Source organism: Lampris incognitus, chromosome 18, assembly GCF_029633865.1.
Source record: "Lampris incognitus isolate fLamInc1 chromosome 18, fLamInc1.hap2, whole genome shotgun sequence".
Classification (NCBI taxonomy): Eukaryota; Metazoa; Chordata; class Actinopteri; order Lampriformes; family Lampridae; genus Lampris; species Lampris incognitus.
The window spans coordinates 10,264,828-10,290,539 of NC_079228.1; the positions used below are offsets into that span (position 1 = coordinate 10,264,828).

The 25,712-nt window shown below is 49.4% G+C and overlaps 1 protein-coding gene across 1 annotated transcript; it reads right to left on the reverse strand.

The window, feature by feature from the left end:
- Window positions 1-13,561: 13,561 nt before the first annotated feature.
- On the reverse strand, window positions 13,562-24,841 carry zdhhc18b (zinc finger DHHC-type palmitoyltransferase 18b). Its single transcript, XM_056298549.1, has 8 exons — window positions 23,808-24,841; window positions 23,074-23,234; window positions 19,701-19,850; window positions 18,713-18,850; window positions 16,736-16,787; window positions 16,476-16,578; window positions 16,269-16,381; window positions 13,562-16,157 (listed from the first exon to the last, which is right to left on the reverse strand). Exons 1-8 carry the CDS (start codon window positions 24,101-24,103, stop codon window positions 15,908-15,910), a joined length of 1,263 nt encoding a protein of 420 aa, XP_056154524.1. The 5' UTR covers window positions 24,104-24,841; the 3' UTR covers window positions 13,562-15,907.
- Between the last annotated feature and the right edge of the window lie 871 nt (window positions 24,842-25,712).

The window sequence follows — 25,712 nt, forward strand, 5'->3', positions numbered from 1 at the left end:
GACCAAGGTCTGCCATCATTTGGGGTCCCTACCACTGAGTGTGTTGTACGGGGCAGCAAATACAAGCTGGATTTTGAGATTGTAAATACACGACAGTTGCCACTCCTGTCAGGGTCCACGTCAGAGGAGATGGGGCTCATACACTTTACCACCCCATAGGAGCTCAGAGTAGAAGGGCTCAACGCAGTGGACGACAGCCTCACCGTGCCTCTCACCAAAAGTACAGTCATCAGAGCATATAAGGATGTCTTCACTGGTCCTGTGGAGGCTCTCCCCGGAGAGGTTCATTTTGACTTGGATCCAGCGGTTCAGCCGGTGCAGATTGCACCACGCAATGTTCCGGTGACTATGAAGGAAGCTGTGAAGGCTCAGCTCGACCGATATGAAAGAGAGGGTCATATCATATCAGTCAGTGAGCCCACGGATTGGATCAGCAATATGGTCATAGTCAAAAGACCAGAAAAGCTGCGTATATGTCTACAGCCGCACCATCTCAACCAGGCACTCAGACGCTCTCATTACCTCATGCCCACACTGGAGGATGTGCTCTATAAGCTGCCTAGAGCCAAGGTCTTCACACTGATCGATGCAAGAGATGCTTTTCTTCAGTGTAAACTGGATGAGGCTAGCAGCCTCATCACCACCTTTTGGACCCCCTGGGGCCGAAAAAGATGGTTGAAACTTCCGTTTGGTCTGTCAGTAGCCCCAGAGGTCTACCAGAGGAAACAGCATGAGCTGTTGGAAGGGCTTGAAGGAGTGGAGCCTATAGCTGACGACATCCTCATCGTTGGTTGTGGCGACAGCGAGGAAGAGGCAAACGAGGACCATGATGACAAGCTGGTAGCCCTTCTGGACCACTGTCAACAAGTGAAACTGCGGCTCAGTGTTAAGAAGCTTCAGTTTAGTGTCTGAGGTGCGGTTGCATGGCCACATCCTGTCGGCTGCAGGTCTAAAAGCTGACCCGGAGAAAGTCAGAGCGGTTTTGGATATGCCAGCCCCATCCGACGTCAAGGGTGTGCAGAGACTCATCGGATTCGTCACGTGCTTGGCCATCACGGGGCCCACACATTCACACCTAGGGACAATTCAGTACGGCCGATTCATCTGACCTACATGTCTTTGGACTGTGGGAGGAAACCGGAGCCCCCGGAGGAAACCCACGCAGACACGGGGAGAATATTCAAACTGCACACAGAGGACGACCCCCAAAGTTGGACTACCCGAGGGCTCGAATCCAGGACCTTCTTGCGGTGAGGCGACCGCGCTAACCACCGCACTACCGTGACTATAGAAATTCAGAATGTAATAACGATTTGCTGATACCAGCCGACACGACCAACATTTCATTTTTAACATGTGCCTGCACATTGTTTTTTAATGACAATGAATTGAATTGAATTGAATTGAATTGAACACGTCAATGAGTGGAGTACTGGCACTTATTTTTCCCACTGGTCCTCACCCCCTCTACCTTCCCTCTACAGGGGGGCGCGTCCCCGTGCTTCAGCATATCAGCTCCCTCACGCCTGTGGGCGCACGTGCTTCCGATGGCCTCGCCGTCTCACCATCCCACCTCTGACACTAGTGTAGCCAAAGCATTCTTACAGCTCAACTAAGTGCAACCTCCCTTCAAGCCACCATCTCAGGAACCCCCAGTACATAGGTAGGTTTCATTCTCACAGTCATCCATCCTTTTCTTCATACTGGACACACAACTACAGCTTGCCATCTTAGTTCAGTGCAGCCAATGGGGGACATATTCACAATCATTATTCAGTGCTAAAAACAAGTTGTAGAAGTGCATCAGGCAAAATGACAATTCCAGGAATTAAAAAGCTTGCCATCTAAATTCGGTTGAATCATATGTGACATGAAGTGAAGTTTATCGTCATAAGTGTTTAAAGACAAGTTCACTGGTCAGGGACAAGGAGCCTCTATTGAGCACAAGTCCATTGAGCTTGTGATGCTGTTTGTGGAGGGACAGGGAGGAGGGGGGCAGTTAATTGACTTCTGGAGGAAAACATGATACCACCTATGACCTATTATTCCTTGACCACCCAATTATGCCCACTGCCATCTTGGGCTGGGCTGCCCCAAGCTCTGAGGCAATGCATCCCTGGGAAATGTCAGGACCTGCTGTACTCATGGGACCAGCGGGGAAAGTGGTGGCAAATATAATGAGCATCATGCCAGCGGTCTCTTCCCAGCACAATTCTAAATGCTAAAGCTAAATCTCGCAATTGTTGAGTTTTTTGGCTTTAAATTTATGAGAGTGACAGGTTCCACTTTTGGTGGTGGAAAGACGGCGGCGCAAATTCACTTTCGCGACGGCGTCACCCAATACCATCCATGCAGTGTCTTGTCCACATCTGCATCTAAGTTTGTCTTCGTTTGATGGCTGGGAGAGCTGGCGCTGGATTGCTGCGTCCTGTGGGCCCAGGGACCACGGCCCTGCCCGGAGCTGCACCCGAGGAGGTAACACCGAGGGCGGTCTGACAGGATGCAGAAGCGGGGCAGGCTAAGCTAACTGCTAGCCCATGCAGACCGGCAGTTCCGATAACACCGAGGGTGTCTGGCGGCGTGTCTGGTGGCGGCCTCACCTGATATTAACTGTGTTTTTGGTGTCGTCATGTGGAGTGCGGGGAGGTGTGTCGAGGGTGTCTGGCTGGGAGAGCTGGTGTTGGATCTGCTGAGGGAGCCTGGTCTGCTGTGTGTGGTGGGCACAAGGACCACGGCCCTGCCCGGAGCCACGCCCGAAGAGGAAACACCGAGGGCGGTCTGACAGGACGCAGAAGCGGGGCAGGCTAAGCTAACTGCTAGCCCATGCAGACCGGCCGTTCCCACAGTCATCCTGGCTGGCGTTCGCTCTCCTGGACAGATTGTTTAGTTTGGATGTAGGTGTTCTTGTAGTTTTTTGATGTGTTTTTGTCTTTGTGTTGTACTGCTGTGGGGCTGGGGGAAATGACAAAGTTTTTCCTGATCCCTGAATATGGCCGGGGATTATTGAAGGCCGCGAGGTCGAGGCTACGAGGCAAGTTGTAGCTGTGGCTGCAGTTTTGCGTGTTGCCTTGACTACTCCCGACAGCGTATGAATGTTAATGCTTTCGATGCTGGTTCTTCGGCACACCTACATCCATCCATTAACTGAATCGCTTCTCCTGCTCTCAGGGTCGCGGGGATGCTCGAGCCTATCCCAGCAGTCATTGGCCGGCAGGCGGGGAGACACCCTGGACAGGCCGCCAGGCCATCGCAGGGCACACCTACATCCCCAGACCATAACGTCTTCAAGGGTTTTGTTACCCTTTAAAGCTCAGAGATGTTGTAGGACAAGTTCAAGAAGGAAGGGGTGGCTAAGTAACCATCACTGTAGTTTAATGACACAGCACACATACTCCATTGTCTTTATGTCGTTGAGTTTTATTTTCCTTTTGTGTTATTTTGACCAGGGTATTGGGCAACCCTCCCACCCATAGAAACACACTACCTTTATCTTCTGAAATGCATCGTGATTGTTGCTCATTTGTAAGATGCTGGAATGAAGGAAGTTTTGTGGTTGCAATACCTAGTATCATACATGAAGCGATGGTCACGAGGCCAACGCTATTTAGGCAAACACAAAGTGTACTACAGGTGAACATTGTGTGTGCATGCCTACATCTTTGTGTATGCAAATGACGTTCATTGTGAGATAATTGCATTTTTCTGCCACTATTGCCGTCAGGTCATAATGTAAATAACCATTGGAACAAATGCTTCCCATAAAACTTGCATATTGGATTCCTTAGCCTACTGTTCACCAGGGTTTCCCACCTGAGACTGAACAAACGTTCTTAACACATCCATAACACAAGACACCTTCGATTTGTCAAGTCGCGCAAAGGGGGAAAAAAATAAGATTTGTATTGCCGTCACTGACACAAATTGAGAAGCCACAGAAACTGAAAAGTTGTCTTTTGACAGAAAAGCCAAGGCTTTTTTTTTCTTCCAATAATTTTGGGCTACTAGTGACAACAGACTACACTCAGATGCAGGTTCTTTGGACATGGCACGTGCTAGCAATGCATTGTAGGCAATGTGCGATATTGCTTCAGTTTGGGTATACAAGTATGAGTCTGTACACAAATCTTAACTAGAGCATACAAAAAATCAAACATATACATATATATTTTGGAGGAAGAAAAACAGGTAGATGATGTTTGAGGTATACAAACTGGTAAAAAAAATGGATGAAAATAAATACAATCCCCACAGTATACAGGTTTTGTCTTCATGTTGTTCCCTTTTCTGACAGTGTTTTTCAAAGGTAGCCATTTTTAGACCAATGGAATTCTTTTTTTAATTCATTTATCTATTTTATTTTTCCCCCTTTTGTACTTGGCCAATTACCCCACTCTTCCAAGCTGTTCCAGTCGCTGCTCCACCCCCTCTGCCGATCCGGGGAGGGCTGTAGACTACCACATGCCTCCTCCTATACATGTGGAGTCGCCAGCCACTTCTTTTCCCCTGACAGTGAGGAGTTTCACCAGGGGGGACGTAGCACATGGGAGGATCACGCTATTCCCCCCCAGTTCTCCCTCCCCCCACGCGCAGGTGCCCCGACCGACCGAAGGAGGCGCTAGTGCAGCGACCAGGACACATACCCACATCCGGCTTCCCACCCACGGAAACGGCCAATTGTGTCTGTAGGGACGCCCGACCAAGCCGGAGGTAACACGGGGATTAGAACTGGTGATCCCCGTGTTGGCAGGCAACAGAATAGACCGCTACGCTACCCGGACGCCAACCAATGGAATTCTTGGCTAACAGATACTTCTTTCAAGTGTGGAGAAAATGAGCAAACGGTACAGACTATAACAAATAATGCACACTGAAAACAGCCGGGTAGTTTGCACACTTAACATCAGCTGCAATGCAAGGTGCACACGGATTCTGAGATTTGGCCCCTTCATCAACAAGGTCTTCAAGCAAGTCACTAATGGTTGCATAATCCTTGGGTACGGTCTGCCCAATACAACAAACCTAGTGTTTTACAATATTTGGTGGATGCAACATGCTGGTAATTCATGTTTTACATGAGAATCATCAGAGAAACGTATGGCTCAACACATACACAGGCCCCCCACATCTTAAAAGACCGGATCTCTCCATGTGGTTTTCTTTTAGAGGGTTTGTGTCCTAAACTGAAGTACAAAGCGATGCTCATCTAGTGTGCTCTGTTCCTCCTGATGTCACCGCAGATGCATCAGAGAAACATGAGATGGCTGTTCTTCTTCACCCGGGCCTCTTACGTTCACAAAGGCCAGTGTCCCCTTATTAAGATTGGGATCCATTTCTTTGTGATTGTCATACCTTACTCTCCGGGACTGGACCCAGCACTTCAAGAGAATCAACAAACAATAAAGGTAAAACCAACTGAAATCACACCAAGTGCATCACCGCATGCAAGAGTGGTGAAGTGTGCACTTTCGTTGCGAGAAGCTGCCTTGCAGTCAGTCAGTGCAATGGGGCAAAGCTGGCCCCTTTACTGTTCCTTGTCCTGTGGCTGGGACCCGGGTCTGGAGAGATGCGGGGAGCTGGGGCCAGCAAACGCAGGATTAGGAATATGTAAAGCTGCTGTTTCGCTGTGACTGGGGTGGTTCCTGGTGTGACGAGAAGATGTGCAGCCTGGGGAGTCGGGTATATGGCGCACCCCACAACTTGCAGAGAACTCTGCTGATGGGTCAGAGTTCATGGCTTGGCTGTTGTCCAGGCAGGCATGGGTCGTCTGAGGTTTCCCCTGAGGACACGGGCTAGAGAGGACCGGAGCGCGGCTGGCCGACTCTAACAAACCTCTAGTTCCCTGTGTGCACTGGGAAGGTAGAACAAAAAGTGTACATGAGGACAGGAATACTGATGGGGGTCAGTAGAGAAGACACAGTGCAGGTGAAGGGGTGAGCAGGAGACATCAGAGGCAGGAACAGCAGGCTGGAAATAACAACTGCCCAAGCTATTCAAACATCACACCAGTTAGAGCAGTTACCGCTGTGAAAAAGGATTCCAGAGGAAGCTGTGAGTGCAAGCCGGCCACACAAATGATAAAATGAATAAAGCATATAAAGATGGCCAGAGTCGTGCACAGACATTTATCGAGGCAGGGGTGATTGGCAACAAAGCGGGCACAACTTGAGCCACCACACACACATACACAATCCAGATAGCAAAACTGCTGTGGCCCGGACCCGTCCCAAACCCAACACTTCATCCGGCCCACATACCACGTGGAATGATGGTACTTGGGCGGTCCGCTCCTGTTTGCCAGATCTGGGCCAGAACCAAGTCATAGCAATGCTGCATGTGCCACATATTTGCCAAAGGTAGCCCATATCTGTTTTGTGGTATTTGGGCCATATTCACCATTTACCACACGGGCCACTTCGGGGTCACATCCGGATCACATGTTGCCCAGAGCACTGCATCTTTGCCAAAAAAGGCCCACATTTGATTTGGCATATTTGGACCATATTTGCTATTATACATGTGGGCCACTTCAGGCTCACATCCATTTTGTCAGGGCCAGAAGAAGAAGGCCATCAGTGCGGCATCATTGCCTGAAGTGGCCCACATCCAGATGCTATCTGGGAACAAAACCCCATCCGAAAACAAAACGAACCACTTCTTCAACTGCTGCTAATATAGCCATTTTCCTTGTGCTTTTTCAGGATAAATAGGATTACAATACCCCCTCATCACTGTGTCTATAGAACACTCACTGTTCCCCAACATCCATCCATTATCCAAACCACTTATCCTGCTGTCAGGGTCGCGGGGATGCTGGAGCCTATCCCAGCAGTCATTGGGTGGCAGGTGGGGAGACACTCCGGTCAGGCCACCAGGCAATCACACAGGACCCCCCCCCCCACACACACACACACCCCTAGGGACAATGTAGTACGGCCGATTCACCTGACCTACATGTCTTTGGACTGTGGGAGGAAACCGGAGCACCCAGAGGAAACCCACGCAGACACGGGGAGAACATGCAAACTCCACACATAGGACGACCCCCAAGGTTGGACTACCCCGGGGCTCGAACCCAGGACCTTCTTGCTGTGAGGCGACCGCACTACCCTGCGCCACCGTGCTGCCCCTGTTCCCTAATATTATTTTGTATAAATCGCAGAAATCACACAGTATGACTAAAAGCCTTGTTAATATGTAGTAAAAGAACAAGAATAACAAACACTTAATATTACCAACCATAAAGTGCTATTTGTTTTGGGTTACTCTGTTAAGCAGAAACTGGAAAGAATCTGTATAAAACTACCCAAAATTTAAAGACAACATCTTTGGTCACATGAAAGTCGGTTGTCATATAATGGCGTGTTGATTCAGTGATTATCTCCTATACACAATCCCTTTGAGATATTGAGAAAATTCAATATCATTCATATTTAAAATTAATATTAAAATTCATATCCCCACACAATGGGAAGACCCTCTCCTCAACAGAGGAGGAGGTCTGCGACACCACCTATCTCCCACTTACAATGCCGTCCTTTCATCTCTACCCAGGAGACTCAAAAGCTTAGTCTCCAAGAACAACAGTCGGTCACTAACGGCTCCAACGACTCTCATGACCACTGAATGGAGCACTAACGAAGTCGAAACTAACACCTCCAACGACAGTCGCTGCTTAACATCGGATCACAAAGAGCCATTGACATCAATAGCTCTGATAACGACTCCAAAGAGGATAAATATCTGAGTTTCATCACCAGCCAGTCAGACTAGCTTGGTCGTCAGGAAGGCACGAACTGATGAAGCCTCTTGGATGAGAGGCGAAACGTCTTCACGGATATATACCAAGTCCAGTTGCACTCGATTCAACTCCTTTGGATAACCATGACCTGGATGAATGAGAACATTCACAGACATCCCACACAATGGCGGCACAAATTCACGTTTGGAGCGGTCTCACCCAGTAGTGTGGGGAGATGGTGGCGCAAATTCATGTTTGTGGCAGCTTCACCCAGTACTACCTGGTGTGGGAAGATGGCGGCGCAAATTCACGTTTGCGGTGGCCTCACCCAGTACCAGCCATACAGTGTCTTTGTCCATGTCTGCATCTAAGTTTGATGGCTGGGAGAGCTGGTGCTGGATGGGCTGGGAGAGCTTGGTCTGCTGTGCCCTGTGGGCCGAGGGACCCCAGCCCTGCCTGGAGATGACAGGACGTGGAAGCGGGGCAGGCTAAGCTAACTGCTAGCCCATGTGGGCCGACAGTTCCGATAGCACCGAGGGCGGTCTGGCGGCGGCCTGTTTTTAGTGTCGTCGTGTGGAGTGCGGGGAGGTGTGTCGAGGGTGTCTGGCTGGGAGAGCTGGCGTTGGATCGGCTGAGGGAGCCTGGTCTGTTGCGTCCTGTGGGCCCAAGAACCACGGCCCTGCCTGGAGCTGCACCCGAAGACAAAACACCAAGGGCGGTCTGACAGGACGCAGAAGCATGGCAGGCTAAGCTAACTGCTAGCCCATGCAGACCGGCAGTTCCAACAGTCATCCTGGCTGATGTTCGTTCTCCTGGACAGTGATTTTTATTTATTTAATTTTTTTTAAGATTGAAGTGTTAGCTTGGATATATGTGTTGTTGTAGTTTTTGAATCAGAATACTTTTATTCACCCCGAGGGGAAATTGGGTCCTATTACAGACACCAGACACTCAAGCTCTAGTACGGAAAAACTAAAAAGTAACAAGATACAAGATATCAAGAAAATAGTAACAAATAGAAACAAGAAAAATAGAAATAAAAGATAAAATAAGAAATAGAAATAGAAATAAGATACAAAATATATAAACAAGCATGGTGCACACAACACCCCATCTATACTGCACTACCGCAGCACAAAACAAACAGCACAAACAAAACCCGACAGGGTAAAACAAGTGGAAGGGCAGTGCAATGACCCTCTGAGGGAGGAATTGTGAAATCTGATGGCCACAGCCAGGAATGACCTCCATCAAACTCCTCCCTCACAGTGTCAGACACTCGGAGCCTACGGTCATTGGACTGGCCCTTCCACTTGTTTTATGTTGGACGTTTGTTTTTGACTTTGCGTTGCACTGCTGTGGGCCGGGGGAAGCGACGTGTCGTTTCATTTCGTGTGTGCCGGAGCATGAAATGAAACGACAGTGGTTCTGATTCTGACACACACATCGCTGGAGATGTTACATCTGTGCAAGAAATTCTTTAAACTAAATGCCTTGTGCAGCCAGTGGTAGCATTTGTGCGGGTATTTTGCTCTACTGGGGACCTCCTGGGTCTGCCATCAAGGGCGGTTCTGTGGACTGGATAGCAGGCCAACAGTCAGGCAGGGTAGAAGGTTCAGGGGCAACATCTCTCTGACAGTAATTGTTACTAAAAAGACAACCAGACAACAAGCAACAAAAACGCAGACCTGCTGCATTCTTCTGTTAGCTGAGACCGGGTAACGACTATACCAGCCGAGGTGACAGCAACCATCTTAACTTAGCGGTGTGGCTCAGGAGCTAGTCTTCTTTTTGACAAACGCCCAGTCTCATGTCATTACCAGTCACAAGATGGTGGATGGTTTTCCATTTGAAAAGCCAAAGTCACCTCAAACAAAGTCTGGTTTGACTCAGGGAAAAGCCAACAAACCTTTTTTTTTTCTCTCTGAGTTAAATGCTATCTTTTGATTTTGAAGTGGTGGTTTACTCACAAGGACGCTCCTCCTGACAACACGCCTGGCCCGACTGTAGCTTGTTAACACAGTGGACCGGCCAGGCAGTTTATGAGCAACACTGCTCTTGTGGGCTACGAAATTCCTAAGAGCGCTACCATGAAGATAGCATTTCAGGAGTCAGGGACATTTATTTGTCCTTTCATTCCATGCACCCGCGCACATGAAATGAACTGAAATATCGTTTCCCCCGGCCCACAGCAGTGCACCACAAAGACAAAAACACATAAATACAACACAACATATCTCCAAACTACAACAACATATATATCCAAACTACAAAAAAAACTACATCCATCCATCCATTATCCAAACCGCTTATCCTGCTCTCAGGGTCCCGGGGGACGCTGGAGCCTATCCCAGCAGTCACTGGGCGGCAGGCAGAGAGACACCCTGGACAGGCCGCCAGGCCATAACGGGGTGTCTCCCCCCAACATATAAAAAAAAATAAAAATAAAGAGCGAAGGCCAGGATGACTGTCGGAACTGCCGGTCTGCATGGGCTAGCAGTTAGCTTAGCCTGCCCCGCGCCCCGTCAGACGGCCCTCGCTGTTTCCTCCTCGGGCGCAGCTCCAGGCAGGGCCGTGGTCCCCGGTCACACCGGACGCAGCAGACCAGGATCCCCCAGCCGATCCAACACCAACTCTCCCGGCCAGATACCTTCGACACACCTCCCCGCACTCCACACGACGACACCAAAAACACAGTCAAGGCCAGGCGAGGCCGCCGCCAGACCACCCTCGGTGTTATCGGAACTGCTGGTCTGCATGGCCTAGCAGTTAGCTTAGCCTGCCCCACTCACGCGTCCTGTCAGACCACCCTCAGTGTTTCCTCTTCGGGCGCAGCTCCGGGCAGGGCCGTGGTCCCTGGGCCCACAGGACGCAACAGACCAAGCTCTCCCAGCCCATCCAGCGCCAGCTCTCCCAGCCATCAAACCAAGACAAGCTGAGACGCAGACGTGGACAAAGACACTGCATGGACGGTACTGGGTGAGGCCGCCGCAAACGTGAATTCACACAGCCATCTTCCCACACCGATACTGGGTGAGGCCGCTGCAAACGTGAATTCGCACAGCCATCTTCCCGCACCGGAAGTAGAAAAACACTTGACCCATAGAACAAAATGGGTCGGAGCCTTAACACAGATCAGATGTTGGGAGAGCATAGTTTTCATTTGAGAAAATACAATAGGCACTTTGGTGTGTTTGTCCTACAAATTGATGACATGGCCTGGAGCTGCGCCCGAAGACAAAACACCAAGAGCGGTCTGACAGGACGCGGAAGCGGGGCAGGCTAAGCTAACTGCTAGCCCATGCAGACCGGCAGTTCCGACAGTCATCCTGGCGTTCGCTCTCTTGGACAGGGAATTTATATATATATATATATATATATATATATATATATATATATATATATATTTTGGATATATGTGTGTTCTTGTAGTTTGGATGTGTTTTTGTCTTTGTGTTGCACTGCTGTGGGCTGGGGGAAACAATATTTAGTTTAACTTTATGTACGCAAGTGCATGAAATGAAGCGACACGTTCCTGACTCCTGGTCTCTTGGACATCATCGCGGTGGTATTAGTACGTTTGGCTTGGCTGCAGCCACCTCCCTGCTGCATCATCTGTCTTCGGTAAAGGCTCCCTCCTTTTCATTAAATGATGCAAGCGACTTCGCAATAACAAATACTACAAACTATTAGAAACATGGACTGGCTAATCAATGCTCAGTGACGTCAGTTCAAGAGGCCGCCAGTTTCATGTAACTGGTTCAGGTAGAGAATGCTTTACGTTATGGGCAAATCACACCAACACACGTCACTGAAGAAAATTATTGGGCCAAAACCTTTTCACATCAACCTGTTTGCGGGTGTTAATTTGTTTTTTTGTACACTAGATATGACGGACATATCTCTGAAGCATACAGCCCTCTGGTGGCAAAAGTGCAAGCCTCTCGCTTCGGGAGGTGGTAGATTTAAACCCCACCTCCCCACCCCTTTTTCTCCCCAACTGTATCCAGCCATTTACCCCACTCTTCTACGCCGTCCCGGTCGCTGCTCCACCCCTTTTGCAGTTCCGGGGAGGGCTGCAGACTACCACATGCCTCCTCCGATACATGTGGAGTCGCCAGCCGCCTCTTTTCACCTGACAGCGAGTGTCACCTGGGGGACGTAGCGCATGGGAGGATCACGCTATTCCCCCCAATTCCACCTCCCCTCCGAACAGGCACCCCGACCGACCAGAGGAGGCGCTAGTGCGGCGATCAGGACACATACCCACATCCAGCTTCCCACCCGCAGACATGGCCAATTAACTCTGTGCATAACTGTAGTCCACTGACTTCCGGTTTGTACTGCGGCGGTCATACCAGTTTCCTGTTTGTTGGCGTGTTGACAGTGGTATATTTTTCGCGACGCCTGCAAGATGGACAAATGTCAACAACATGCACAGAACTGTCGACAAACTTTCACCTGCACCTACCAGCAAAGGGGTGAAAAGTTTCAAGTTGTACATATCAAGTTACATCCACAGGTATGAAGATGAGGATACTCATCCTCAAGCAACAACAAAAAGGAGACTGGTATGACCGCTGCAGTAGAGACCGGAAGTCAGTGGAGTAGTTATGCACAGAGCCGATTGTGTCTGTAGGGACGCCCGACCAAGCCGGAGGCTTGAAGTATTCCTGATTAGAAAATAACAGGTGCATACATGGCCGACTGTGTGAGCGACTGTATCGCCTCTCCGTTCAAACGACGAAGATGCTGTTTTGTCATGTAGAGCAGGGGTTTCCACACAGGCCCTCTGGGACCCACACGGTTTTGGACTCGGCACTACAGGTGAATGTAATCATCCACCTGGCAGGACGGAGAACCGGCAGCCCCGTGGGTCCCCGAGGGCCAGTTTGAAAACCACTGATGTAGAGTGATGCTGACAGTCCTGGCGTTCAGCGTGTTCCCAGAGTTACACACGTTTCTTATGTGAGTGGAAGGAGTATTGGTTTTGACCTCCGTGGAGAAGGAACTGTTTAAAGCCGGGAAAAAAAAAAAAGATCCTTCCTCGAGGAGAACGTGTTATCGGTGCCAAGTGAGCAGGATTTATCCCTGCGAGCTTCAACTGCTGCCGAGCAAAAAGAAAACGGCATCTCAAGAGTCTAAACCCTCCTGTCAGTACGAATGGAAACGGTCGTAACGCCGGTTCGGGGGGCAAAGTGGACTATCAACTCCACAGATCTAAAAAGTAATTGCAACCCTTACGTGATGGATCTTGAACCAGCTCGAGCGCTTATGAATCGTTGCAATTTTTTTTTTTTTGCAGATTTCCGTTTCACACCATGACATGATGCACGCTGTAGCATAGTCAAGCGTGACGTCATACTAATGAAGCGGTTCAAGCTTTGTGTGTGCAGCCATGAAACCCAGCCAGCCAGCCAGCGGGGACATGCAAACATGGCAGCCGGCACAGAAAGCGCCGGCTACAGACACACCCGTGTACCACCCCCCACCCCCCCGCCGCCGCCACCTACTGACGAGACATACTGACCTCAAGCCCTTCTTGACTGCACTACAAGTGACATATCAGCCAGTGCAGGACACAGCAAAGTCCAGACAATTATCCTCCTAGTGGTGACAACACACACACACACACACACACACAGGTTAACACAGGGATACAAAGACTGCATGACTGAATAATTTAGTCTTTAGTCTAATTTTCAGCTGAAAAATGTTAAAAAACAAGAAAACTAACATGAAATTTAACCGAGTGACGATGATGATGATGATGATCAATGGCAAAAAAGGGAACACGGAGATAAATTAGATAAACAATGAGTGTTTAATTTGACTTGTAAAAGCATGACATCATCGACAAAACTTGATAAAATATGAAAACAAGACAAACGATACATGGAAAATGGACAGAGCGATGAAGAGGACAACAACGGGGGAGACGATGTTGACTGGCTTTGTGTTGACACCGCCATTTGTGAAGTGGAACAGACAGCGGAACAGAGACTCGTCTCGTTGAGGCGGACGATGTTCATCATGACCCAGCCAAGAGGAGGTGAACCGAGCGCTCGGTACACAGCAGCAAAGCTTCTCTCACAGCTCACAGTCCCACCGACCCAGTCAGGAAGCTCTAGCTTCACACACTCGACAAATTTACTACAATAATACAAGGATTTTTAAACTATGAAACATCCCCTTCCCCCCCGACACTTGCACCAGACACACCTCAGTTTCACATTTTGTTCATTTAACCTTTGTCGAAACCAAAAAAAAGTAACAGCAGCCACACTTTGCCTTCATACGTGGGACTCCTGAGCACCACTGTTAAGACTACAGCATCAGATGAATTGCACTTCCTTATGTTAGTCATCACCTCTCTCTCTCATCTTCAGCTGCTTCTCCAGGGTTGGGTCGCGGTGGCAGCAAGCTAAGTAGGGCACTCCAGACGTCCCTCTCCCCAGCAACGCCCTCCGGCTCCTGCTGGGGGATCCCAAGGCGTTCCCAGACCAGATTGGACATGTAGTCCCTCCAGCGAGTTCTGGGTCTACCCCGGGGTCTCCTCCCAGTTGGCCGTGCCCGGAAAACCTCCAAAGGAAGAAGCCCAGGAGGCATCCTAATCAGATGCCCGAACCACCTCAACTGGCTCCTTTTGGCGCAAAGGAGCATCGGCTCTACTCCGAGCTCCCCCCGGGTGTCCGAGCTCCTCACCCTAGCTCTAAGGCTGAGCCCAGACACCCTACGGAGGAAACTCGTTTCAGCCGCTTGTATCCGTGATCTCACCCTTTCGGTCACTACCCAAAGCTCATGACCATAGGTGAGGGTTGGAACGAAGACTGACTGGTAAATTGAGAGCTTTGCCTTCCGGCTCAGCTCCCTCTTCACCACAACGGTCTGGTACAACATCCACATTATTGCTGATGCTGCACCAATCCACCTGTCAATCTCCCACTCCATCCTACCCTCACCCCGAGATACTCGAACTCCTTCACTTGAGGCAACACAACTCATCCTCAACCCGGAGGGAGCAATCCACCATTTTCCAGTAGAGAACCATGGCCTCAGACTTGGGAGGTGCTGACTCTCATCCCAGCCATTTCACACTCCGCTGCAAACTGCCCCAGTGTGCGCTGGAGGTCGCGTTCTGATGAAGTCAACAGAACCACATCATCTGCGAAGAGCAGAGATGCAATTCTGAGGTTCTCAAAACATGTTAAGTCGTCGTGTTTCTGTTTAAGTCTCCTCATGCCTTTTTCCACCCAGAGCAGTTCTGTGAAGAAGAGGAGCCAAAACTAACAAGTCTCTGACGTCATTCCATTCTCCCTCCTTTGTGGACACATTCCTCACCCTGAGATAACCACCTGTGTGAGAGTCAAATACTGAGGCACTAAAGCCACATCGATACTGGGAGGAACCCATCCATTCAGCTTCTCAGAGGTATTTCGTCTACATTAAACTAAATAAATGTGTCATCAAGTAAAAAAAAAAACACAAGACCAGCAACACCCGACATTATTCTATATCTCAATTTACTCTAAATATGACTCGTGTCAGAAGACAGGACAGATAGCTTCACATCATGATAGCGTGTTAGCATGGTAAGAACCGCTGTTACCACTGACGCTGAAAGAGATCCCAGTCCTCAAAGTCCTAATCCTGAACTAGAAACTTTTTTTTTGGGGGGGGGGGGATCCCCCCCCAATTGTACTTGGCCAATTACCCCACTCTTCCTAGCCGTCCCGGTCGCTGCTCCACCCCCTCTGCTAATCCGGGGAGGGCTGCAGTCTACCACATGCCTCCTCCGATACATGTGGAGTCGCCAGCAGCTTCTTTTCACCTGACAATGAGGAGTTTCCCCAGGGGGACGTAGCGCGTGGGAGGATCATGCTATTCCCCCCAGTCCCCCCGAACAGAGGTCCCGACCGACCAGAGGAGGCGCTAGTGCAGTGACCAGGACACATACCCACATCCGGCTTCTCACCCGCCGACACAGCCAATTGTGTGTGTAGGGACGCCCGACCAAGTCGGCGGTAACGCGGGGATTCGAACCGGCAATCCCCATGTTGGCAGGCAATGGAATAGACCGCCATGCTACCCCGATGCCCCTGAACTGTAAACTTGTCACTGTGGCATAAAAATGTAAAGGGGTTTTGGGGGTTAACCCACAAGGAACAGTCAGGCAACAGTCAACAGGTTGAGCTGGAAAAAAGCACGCAACAAGGGTCTTTCAGACAAAGGAGGTTTTGTGGGGAGTGGGGGAGAGCAGGCAGAAGGGAGGGGGCATTCCTGCAAGGTGTTGGTCATCAGGGACGGCCCTCCTACCACATTTATCTCATTCTTAGCAGTCACATTTGGCGACTCTATTTCTGCACCAGTGGTCTGCGCCGACTCCTCTGTGGGGAGGTAGCCTCGTCTGTCAATCAAACTGGAAACAGAGGATATGAAGGAACATCGAGGTTATTAAAACAGAACAAGTTAATCCACAGCCAAGTAGTGACCCAGAATGCAGTATTACTGCGTACTCGCTGGAGCTCACCTGGGTGGCATGGGCCCACAGAGCACAGAGCAGCAGTTGATGAAGATGTTTTTGTGACTGTAGGGGTTGGTGGTGTTTTCTGACCCACTTTTTCCTGACCAGGAGCCTTTAATCTGCGAAGGAGCCGCATAAACACAAATGGTGAGCGAGCCTAGGTTACGTGACTCATCACAACAAAATCCAACGGTCTTCACCGACAGCACTCACATCCTCATTAGTGGTGAGGTTGGACGCCACCAGGTATGTATGGAAGCCTGAGAGGCCCAAGATGGACCAGACAGAGAAGAAGCACACGACCAGCTCCACTGCGGTGAAGACGTAGTTAAGGACAGCAGCCACATTTTGGGGGGGAGGAAAAAAGAAAATAACACGCTACAACACACCGAGACACTCACCACACAACACTCTCTTTACAAATCTCTTATGAACCACAGCGTAACAAAGACACGGCTCCGGGAAAAAGATATCTGCCAGGACTCTCCTGAAGGGCGAACACCAGGCCTCTCCCACCTTGTGCCCCTGGGAGGAGACAGAGATGAAAAGTAATTTAATAAGAAAATAAACATTTCACTGTAAAGAAAAGTCAGGGCAAAGGGGGCAGGCACACGCAATCTGTTTTCCCAATTACTTTTAGGTTTTGTTAATCAGTATTAGCAACACACAATGAGCGACACGCTGGCACAAACAGTCTTGATGTGGTAAATCACACTGTAGCTAGGGCTGGGAGATGTGGTGAAAAATGTTATCGGTATAAAAACGTTCATATCAGTCCATATCGTTAATTATCACGAGAAATGACGAATCATTCTTTCATTTAAATTTCATTTAAAGGCTGATTTCTGCTCCCAAGTTAAAGTTTATGAAACCAGACGGTTAATTGTGGTTTTAAAATATTCTTGGCAGCCTGTCCAGGGTGTCTCCCCACCTGCCGCCCAATGATTGCTGGGATAGGCTCCAGCATCCCCGTGACCCTGGGTAAGGATGAGCGGTTTGGATAATGGACGGATGGATGTCAGAACATGACAAACACTTGCCCAACAGCAGAACATTTCACAAATGCGAAGTATCCATCCATCCATCCATTATTCAAACTGCTTATCCTGCTCTCAGGGTCTCGGGGATGCTGGAGCCTATCCCAGCAATCACTGGGTGGCAGGCGGGGAGACACCCTGGACAGGCCGCCAGGCCATCTTTTTTCAACATCAAACTATGCATAAAATCCTTTTTCAGCCCTTTTCCTTCAACAAAATAAATCTTAGTAAAAAAATACAAAAATAAAATAAGTGCTGCAGTGAACAACACACATGTAACTGAAGACGGCGTGTTTTAAAGGACTTGCGTCAATCAATAAAACAAATAGACAAACCTTAACTCTGGCCAGCAGCATGTCAAACCCTCTGTACACACGGTTTAAAACATGTTTTAAGTGTTCTATCTGATGATGTAACAACATAAATACACGAAAGAAAAATCTCAGTTGTCATCGGTATTTTGGGGGGGGGGGGGATTTTCTCCCCAATTGTACTTGGCCAATTACCCCACTCTCCCGAGCCGTCCCGGTCACTGCTCCACCCCCTCTGCCGATCTGGGGAGGGCAGCAGACTAACACATGCCTCCTCCCATACATGTGGAGCCGCCAGCCGCTTCTTTTCACCTGACAGCGAGGAGTTTCACCAGGTGGACGTAGCGTGTGGGAGGATCACGCTACCCCCCCCCCCCCGGTTCCCCCTCCTCCCCCAACAGGCGCCCTGACCGACCAAAGGAGGTGCTAGTGCAGCGACCAGGACACATACCCACATCCGGCTTCCCACCCACAGACACGGCCAATTGTGTCTGTAGGGACGCCCGACCAAGCCGGAGGTAACACGGGGATTCGAACCGCCAATCCCCGTGTTTGTAGGCAACGGAATAGACCGCCACGCTACCCGGACGCCAACGATCAGTATTTTCTATACAAGTTTTAAAACAAGCAAAGCCATTACCCAAGTCTGTCTACAATCCCAGGTTTTAAAGCTGTTCTGTGACAGGTCACATGTTCCCTCCTGACAGGTCACATGTTCCCTCCTGACAAACACTCGCCAAACAGCGCAATATTTCACAAAACCTCTTCTTCTGTTAATGGCGGATGGCAACTAGCGTTTTGAGGTGCATTAGCGCTCGCCTCTCCCAGTGTATGGCTGGTTTAATTATATCGAACATTTACAGAACATTTGTTATAATTCTATCAAGGAAAATTACATCGAGATAATTGTTGTTGTTTTATCACCCGGCCCTAACTTCACCCACACGGCACTCGAGGGGAAGAGAAGCACTAACGATGATGTGTGACTATAAACTGACCCAGGTATGCCAACAGTTATTATTAAAGTGTAGTGTGTCATTTATTCATGGGGGGGGGGGGGGGCATTTTTATCAGAGTGTAAGGGACAGAGAAGGAGACATACTCAGTGCCAGATGTGTGGTCACACAGCCAAAGATGAAGGCCGTCAGGAAGGACAACGACACGATGAAGGTGTAGAAGAAACGGTAGTTGCGCTTCCCCACACAGTTTCCAACCCAAGGACAGTGGTGGTCAAACCGCTCTACAACAGGGGTGCCAGACAGACAGGTGAAAGTTATTCATCCTTCAATTTATTTTTTGTTAATTCCATTTTTCTCCCCAATTGTACCCGGCCAATTACCCCACTCTTCCGAGCCGTCCCAGTCGCTGCTCCACCTCCTCTGCCAATCCGGGGAGGGCTGCAGACTACCACATGCCTCCTCCGATACATGTGGAGTCACCAGCCGCTGCTTTTCACCTGACAGTGAGGAGTTTCGCCAGAGGGACGTAGCGTGTGGGAGGATCACGTTATTTCCCCCAGTACCCCCCCCCTAGAACAGGCGCCCACCCAACCGACCAGAGGGGGCACCAGTGCAGCGACCAGGACACATACCCACCTCTGGCTTCCCACCCGCAGACACAGCCAATTGTGTCTGTAGGGACGCCCGACCAAGCCGAAGGTAACGGGGATTTGAACTGGAGATTCCCGTGTTGGTAGGCAACAGAACAGACTGCCACGCCACCCGGACGCCCCTCATCCTTAAATATTGACCCTTTCAGCTGAGGTGACATCCAAATTCACGAATCCCCAATAACAATCCACTCAACACTTTTAACAGTGTTCAGCAGTTTAATGAGTCCTCCACTACAAGGCGCCGTCAGCACAAACAGCCTCCCGTAAATAATTCAGTTAAGAGTACGATAAAGACCGGGTCAATTGCATGGCCGTGAATTGTCTACACTCAAATGTTTGGCCGTGGATCTCAATCTTAGCAGGTGTTTGGTTTACAAATCACATCGGGGCGTATGATCGTTGTGTATCTCCAGGGATGCTTTGTAGGCAAATGTCGGTGTGCTATTTGACGACACCCACCCACCCACCCACAGCTTACCTACACAGTTGTCACACAGGCTGCAGTGGGAGGTGCGCGGGGGCCGGAACATTTTGCATGTGAAGCAGTACTTAAGCTTCACCACCTGCTGGTTGATGAGCACCTCCTTGGTGCGTGGCGGGGGGCGGTAAGTGGCATTGCCTGTGTTGTCTGTAAAACAGAGAAAAAGGCACGTGTTCAGTATTATCTTATCGGCTGTGTGTTTTCAACCCTTGTGCGTCTTTATTTTAGGAAAAGCTTAGAGAAAGATGCAATAACATGCATTGACTATCCATCCATCCATTATCCAAACCGCTTATCCTGGTCTCAGGGATGCTGGAGCCTATCCCAGCCGTCAGTGGGCGGCAGGCGGGGAGAAACCCTGGACAGGCTGCCAGGTCATCACACAGGGCCCACATACACACACATTCATACCTAGGGGCAATTTGGTATGACTGATTCACCTGACCTAGATGTCTTTGGACTGTGGGAGGAAACTGGAGCACCCGGAGGAAACCCACGCAGACACGGGGAGAACATGCAAACTCCACACAGAGGACAACCTGGGACGACCCCCAAGGATGGACTACCCCGGGGCTCGAACCCACGACCTTCTTGCTGTGAGGCAACCGCACTAACCACTATTTAAATGTCAATAAAAGAATACCAACAAGGGGCAGATACAGCTTGATTCACAGTGAGATATCATTTTTAACCAGATCTAATCATATTAAGGCAGATGGTATCAAGGAAAGCATGGGTCTTTGTGAAATGTATCACAAGCCCAGAAAATGTCTCAGACAAGTCAAAAGTAAACCGTTGTTCCCACAAAATAAACACGATGGACACCAGAAGGACATTAATTACACTGGCATTCCTTTCAAATTCTTCTATGTGTCAAATCTATGTGAACTACGCATTCATGAAATGAGTAGGCCAGAGCATCACTGTGACCATTTGCTTAAAAACGCTCTTAACATTCTTTCATCAACACATAAAATAATCCACACTAGCAGAATAACATCCTCTCCACTATGCCGTACACTCCAAAGAAAACTAGACCACGTGAAAGCTATTAAAACAGTGTCATCTGGTGTAGTTAGGATGATTTATGTTTAACGTTTCACACAGGCGACAGGGGAGAATGTAGCTAGGCAGCATCAGATGGTGGTCTATAGGATGACTGGAGATCAAGAAGAGGAAGAGATTGAAGGCAGTGATCTAATGGTGGAAGTTGAAGAAAGAACTCTTGTGTTGGAGTTCAGGGAGGAGTTAAGACAGGCACTGGGAGGTAGTGAAGAGTTGCCAGATGGCTGGGCAACCACTGCAGAAATAGTGAGGGAGACAGTCAGGAAGGTACGTGGTGTGTCACCTGGACAGAGGAAGGAAGACAAGGCGAGTTGGCGGTGGAATGAGGAAGTACAGGAAAATATGCAGAGGAAGAGGTTGGCGAAGAATAAGTGGGATAGTCAGAGAGATGAAGAAAGTAGACAGGAGTACAGGAGATGCAGCGTAAGGCGAAAAGAGAGGTAGCAAATGCAAAGGAAAAGGCGTATGGTGAATTGTATAAGAGGTTGGACACTAAGGAAGGAAAAAAGACTTGTACCGATTGGACAGAAGGGCCACTGACCAAGCTAGGAAGGATGTGCAGCAGGTTAGGGTGATGAAGGACAGAGATGGAAATGTGCTGACAAGCGAGGAGAGTGTGTTGAGAAGGTGGAAGGAGTACTGTGAGGAGCTGATGAATGAACAAAATGAGTGAGAGACAAGGTTGGATGATGTGGGGATAGTGAATCAGGAAGTGTGGTGGATTACCAAAGATGAAGTGAGGGCAGCTGTGAAGAGGATGAAGAGTGGTAAGGCAGTTGTTCCAGATGACATACCTGTGGAGGCATGGAGGTGTTTAGGAGAGATGGCAGTGGGGTTTTTAACTAGATTGTTTAACACAATGTTGGAAAGTGAGAGGATGCCTGAGGAGTGGAGAAGAAGTGTACTGGTACCAGTTTTCAAGAACAAGAGTGATGTGCAGAACTGTAATAACTACAGGGGTATAAAGTTGATCAGCCACAGCATGAGGATATGGGAAAGAGGAGTGGAAGCTAGATTAAGAGGAGAGGTGATGCTAAGTGAGCAGCAGTGCGGTTTCATGCCATGAAAGAGCACCACAGACGCAACGTTTGCTTTCAGAGTGTTGATGGAGAAGTATAGAGAAGGCCAGAAGGAGTTGCATTGTGTCTGTGGACTTAGAGAACGCATATGACAGGGTGCCGAGAGAGGAGGTGTGGTATTGTATGAGGAAGTCGGGAGTTGCAGAGAAGTATATAGGAGTGGTGCAAGATATGTATGAGGGAAGTGTGACAGTGGTGAGGTGTGCGGTTGGAATGACAGATGGGTTCAAGGTGGAGGTGGAATTACATCAAGGATCGGCTCTGAGCCCTTTCTTGTTTGCAATGGTGATGGACAGGTTGACGGACAAAATCAGGCAGGAGTCTCCGTGAACTATGATGTTTGCGGATGACATTGTGATCTGTCATGATAATGAAAGGGTGAGGATGCAAGGAGCAGAGGTGGCGATGGTGGACGAGTTCAAATACTCAAAGTAACAGGGAGTGCAGAACAGAAGTGAAGAAGAGACAGTAGGCGGGGTGGAGTGGGTGGAGAAGAGTGTCAGGAGAGATTTGCGACAGAAGGGTACCAGCAAGCGTGAAAGGGAGGGTTTATAAGACGGTCGTGAGACCACCTATGTTGTATGTCTTGGAGATGGTGGCACTGACGAAAAGACAGGAGGCAGCACTGGAGGTGGCAAGTTGAAGAGGCTAAGCTTTTCATAGGGAGTGACAAAGATGGACAAGATTAGGAATGAGTATATTGGGGGACAGCTCAGGTTGGACAGTTTGGAGACAAAGCAAAAGAGGCGAGATTGAGATGGCTTGGACATGTGCCGAGGAGAGATGCTGGGTTTAATGGGAGAAGGATGCTGAAGATGGAGCTGCTAGGCAAGAGGAAAAGAGGAAGGCCAAAGAGGAGGTTTATGGATGTGGTGAGGGAGGACATGCTTGCGGTTGGCGGGACAAAGGAAGATACAGAGGACAGGAAGAGATGGAAATTGATGATCCACTGTGGCGACCCCTAACGGCAGCAGCGTAAAGAAACACTTTTCACGCAAACAAAATGCACTGATCATGTATTGAGGCTAACTGACAAAGTAATAAGCTACAGCAAGGCAGTCCCATTCATCGTTAATAAAGAGAAACCCACTTCCCTTCAGGTCCAGGCAGCATACGTTAGCATATACTGTGGCTTAAGCTGATATTGGATACATGATTATCATTCTTTGAAGTGGTCAGCCAATATAAGCAGTATATAGCATGCAATCTGTTGGTTGGACTCGTACCAATCTGCTTTTCAATGTCTGCAGCCTCGTCCGGAGAAGCTCTGGGTAAGATCCCTGGGTCAGTGAAGCTAGTCTGGAGTAGGGTGATGACCACAAATACAAAGAGGACACCCCCGATGGCAGGAATGCAGCTGGTCAGGTGTTTCACCAGGAAAGGGCAGCTGGAATATTGGGAAGACACAGAAAGGGAATCAATTGCTACGATGTACAAACGTAACAAAACAATGACCAGCGTTGCAATGCCAAAGGCTCTAGGGGGGAGCAAGGGTGTATCTGATGAAGCAGCTCTTTCTGAAAAACATACAAATAACACTGTGCAGCTTTCATCTGTGCTTTTCCTCCAACAAGTACCACTGAACTAACGCTTTTTTTTCCTTGGCAAGAGGTCTGATTTTAATCACGATTCGATGCTTTTAATCACCATCTTTGGATAAAACACAGATATCCACACAAGTGTGGGAGGAATTCCTGACTCTTAAATGACGGCGGATTATACATGTGATTTCAAACGGGGCCACGTTGCTGTTAATATGCAATTAAAAAGAGACTAACATAAATGCACTCAGCCACGATTGTGAGGGCTGGTGACAGGACCATGTGTTTTGAGCGTCCATTCGTACGTCATTACGGGGTTGCGTCATAAACCGCCGCAGCTCTAACTAGTCTGCATTTTAACGGTTTTCACTGGATCGTGTTTGACAAGAGTTGTAGAAATCGGGGAAACGAACACTTACTCAAATATAAAGAACAACCCGCTTGTGACCAGAATAAGGCCCAGGGTGAGGGGCAGGACGCCGCTCTGGCGGGCCACGATAATCCGTCCGTCGCAACAGAAGCGGTTCTTGCCAGGGAAAACTTCCCACTTCCTCTGCAGTGTCCTCGCCTTGCTCTTCTTACCGGCGTCCCCATTCTCGGTGGCGGGCTGAGGCTGGAGCTGGGGCTGGAGCTGGGGCTGGGGCTGGATCGGCGGAGTCGGGGCGGGCGTTGCGAGCGCCTGCGGGTCGATTTGCTGATACTCGCAGTTCGTCATCACTGAAGCCGCAGAGTCGCTGCTCCTCCGGTTTGGACGACCGACGCGTCTGGGCCGCAGCCGGCGGCATCGCCGACGCTCGCCGCCGGCGTAGACCTGTGTGGGAGCATGTCGTCGCTCGATAAAGCCGGGCTAACGCTAGCAGGCTAACGCCAGCTAACACGGCGTTGACGGACCTGCGGGCTCCAGGCTGTCGATAAGACGCAGCCTATTGCCTACGGCTGCCCATCAGCCCAGCTTTAAGTTACAACCGGCCCGTGTCGTCTACTTATCCGCGGCTATCCATCCATCCATCCCAACTTGGCAGGTGGCTAGCTTGAGCTAGCTGAACGGCTTTGTTCGGCGTAGGGAACGATAGCTAACGTGACCGCCAGCTCGAAAGTAACGCCTTTAACTAGCTAACTAGTTAACTAGCTAACATTATCCCGCTCAACTCGCTGCTCCGACCCAACCTCGGACCAGAAGCTAGCGACAGTTGATTTTAGGGGGCTATTGAAACGCCAGTAGTTGTGCGGCTCTCATAGCTAGCTAGCTAGCTAGGGTCAGTTAGCTTGGTTCCTATCAGACCAGCCCTTCCAGCCGCGACGGCCAACCGCAGCCCGGCTGCTGAGCGAAGCCGTCGTCCAGCGGATCGTTATAAACACGGAGGTAACAAACACAACCGTCCTCTTTACAAAGGAGCGGCGGACTAACGCGGAGGCGGCTCGGTCACGTCTCTGCCCGCGGTCCGTGTTTACGTTGTGGAAACTGGTCCGTTTTGAGGGTGTCGCCACCTAACGCCACATCACGGCAACTTGACTCGTTCTTCTTCTTCGTGGTCTTCGTGGTCTTAGGCTTCTTCTTCTTCTTTTATTTTTATTGGCGGTCGGCAAACGACGATTCGGCGCATTACCGCCGCCGACTAGACTGGCGAGCGGAGCAGCGTGTATATTTACTATAAAATGAAATAAAAACTCGTCTTCTTGATTAATAACACTAGGGATTTCTCAGGTTTCTGTGTGAGGGACTAAAAGCCTCTCTCAGCAGCTGCTGCATGTTGTGACTTCTCTTATGTACACTATTGTAGTGTTACTATTCGTGGGTTACTAACTTAATCACTATTATATACAAGTACACGGAGACGAGGGTGCGGCACAAGTCTGATCTTTACTGACGGAGACGTCACACACCACTAGGCTCGACCAGTGTATTACAGAACTCAGTAGTGGTGACAGTCCAACACAATCGAGCACCGAGTGCTCGATCCAATACACCACACTGCACACCATCTCCAGAAACTCCTACAGCACCCAGAAATGTCCTCGCTGCATCCACAATTACGTCAACTCTCTCAGGATTTTCTTTCTAATCCAGCAGTACAGTTAATTACCATCAGACAAAAAAAGCCAAAAACCTCACCTGGGCCTTACAAAAGCAAAACTCAGCATGCTTCCTGGTTGACTTGTCCTCCTTAGGTTCTTGTCTCGCAACGAACTTTATACAAACGATTTGTAGTTTCTTTTTTTCTTTCTGGAAACTAGCTGCTTTGTTAAGTTTAAATAAATGTGTCATTGTTCCAGTTCACCATTCTGCCAACTCTGCTAGCTAGAGAGAAAGGGTGAGGAGCTGT

What these genes read in the sequence shown, in the direction of transcription:
- zdhhc18b (XM_056298549.1), bottom strand. Translation starts at nt 24,103, where the DNA reads ATGACGAACTGCGAGTATCAGCAAATCGACCCGCAGGCGCTCGCAACG. An exon ending in GGGTTGTTCTTTATATTTGA is followed by an intron (nt 23,235 to 23,807) that starts GTAAGTGTTCGT and finishes CCAATATTCCAG; the next exon opens with CTGCCCTTTCCTGGTGAAAC. An exon ending in ACCTCACCACTAATGAGGAT is followed by an intron (nt 16,382 to 16,475) that starts GTGAGTGCTGTC and finishes GCTCCTTCGCAG; the next exon opens with ATTAAAGGCTCCTGGTCAGG.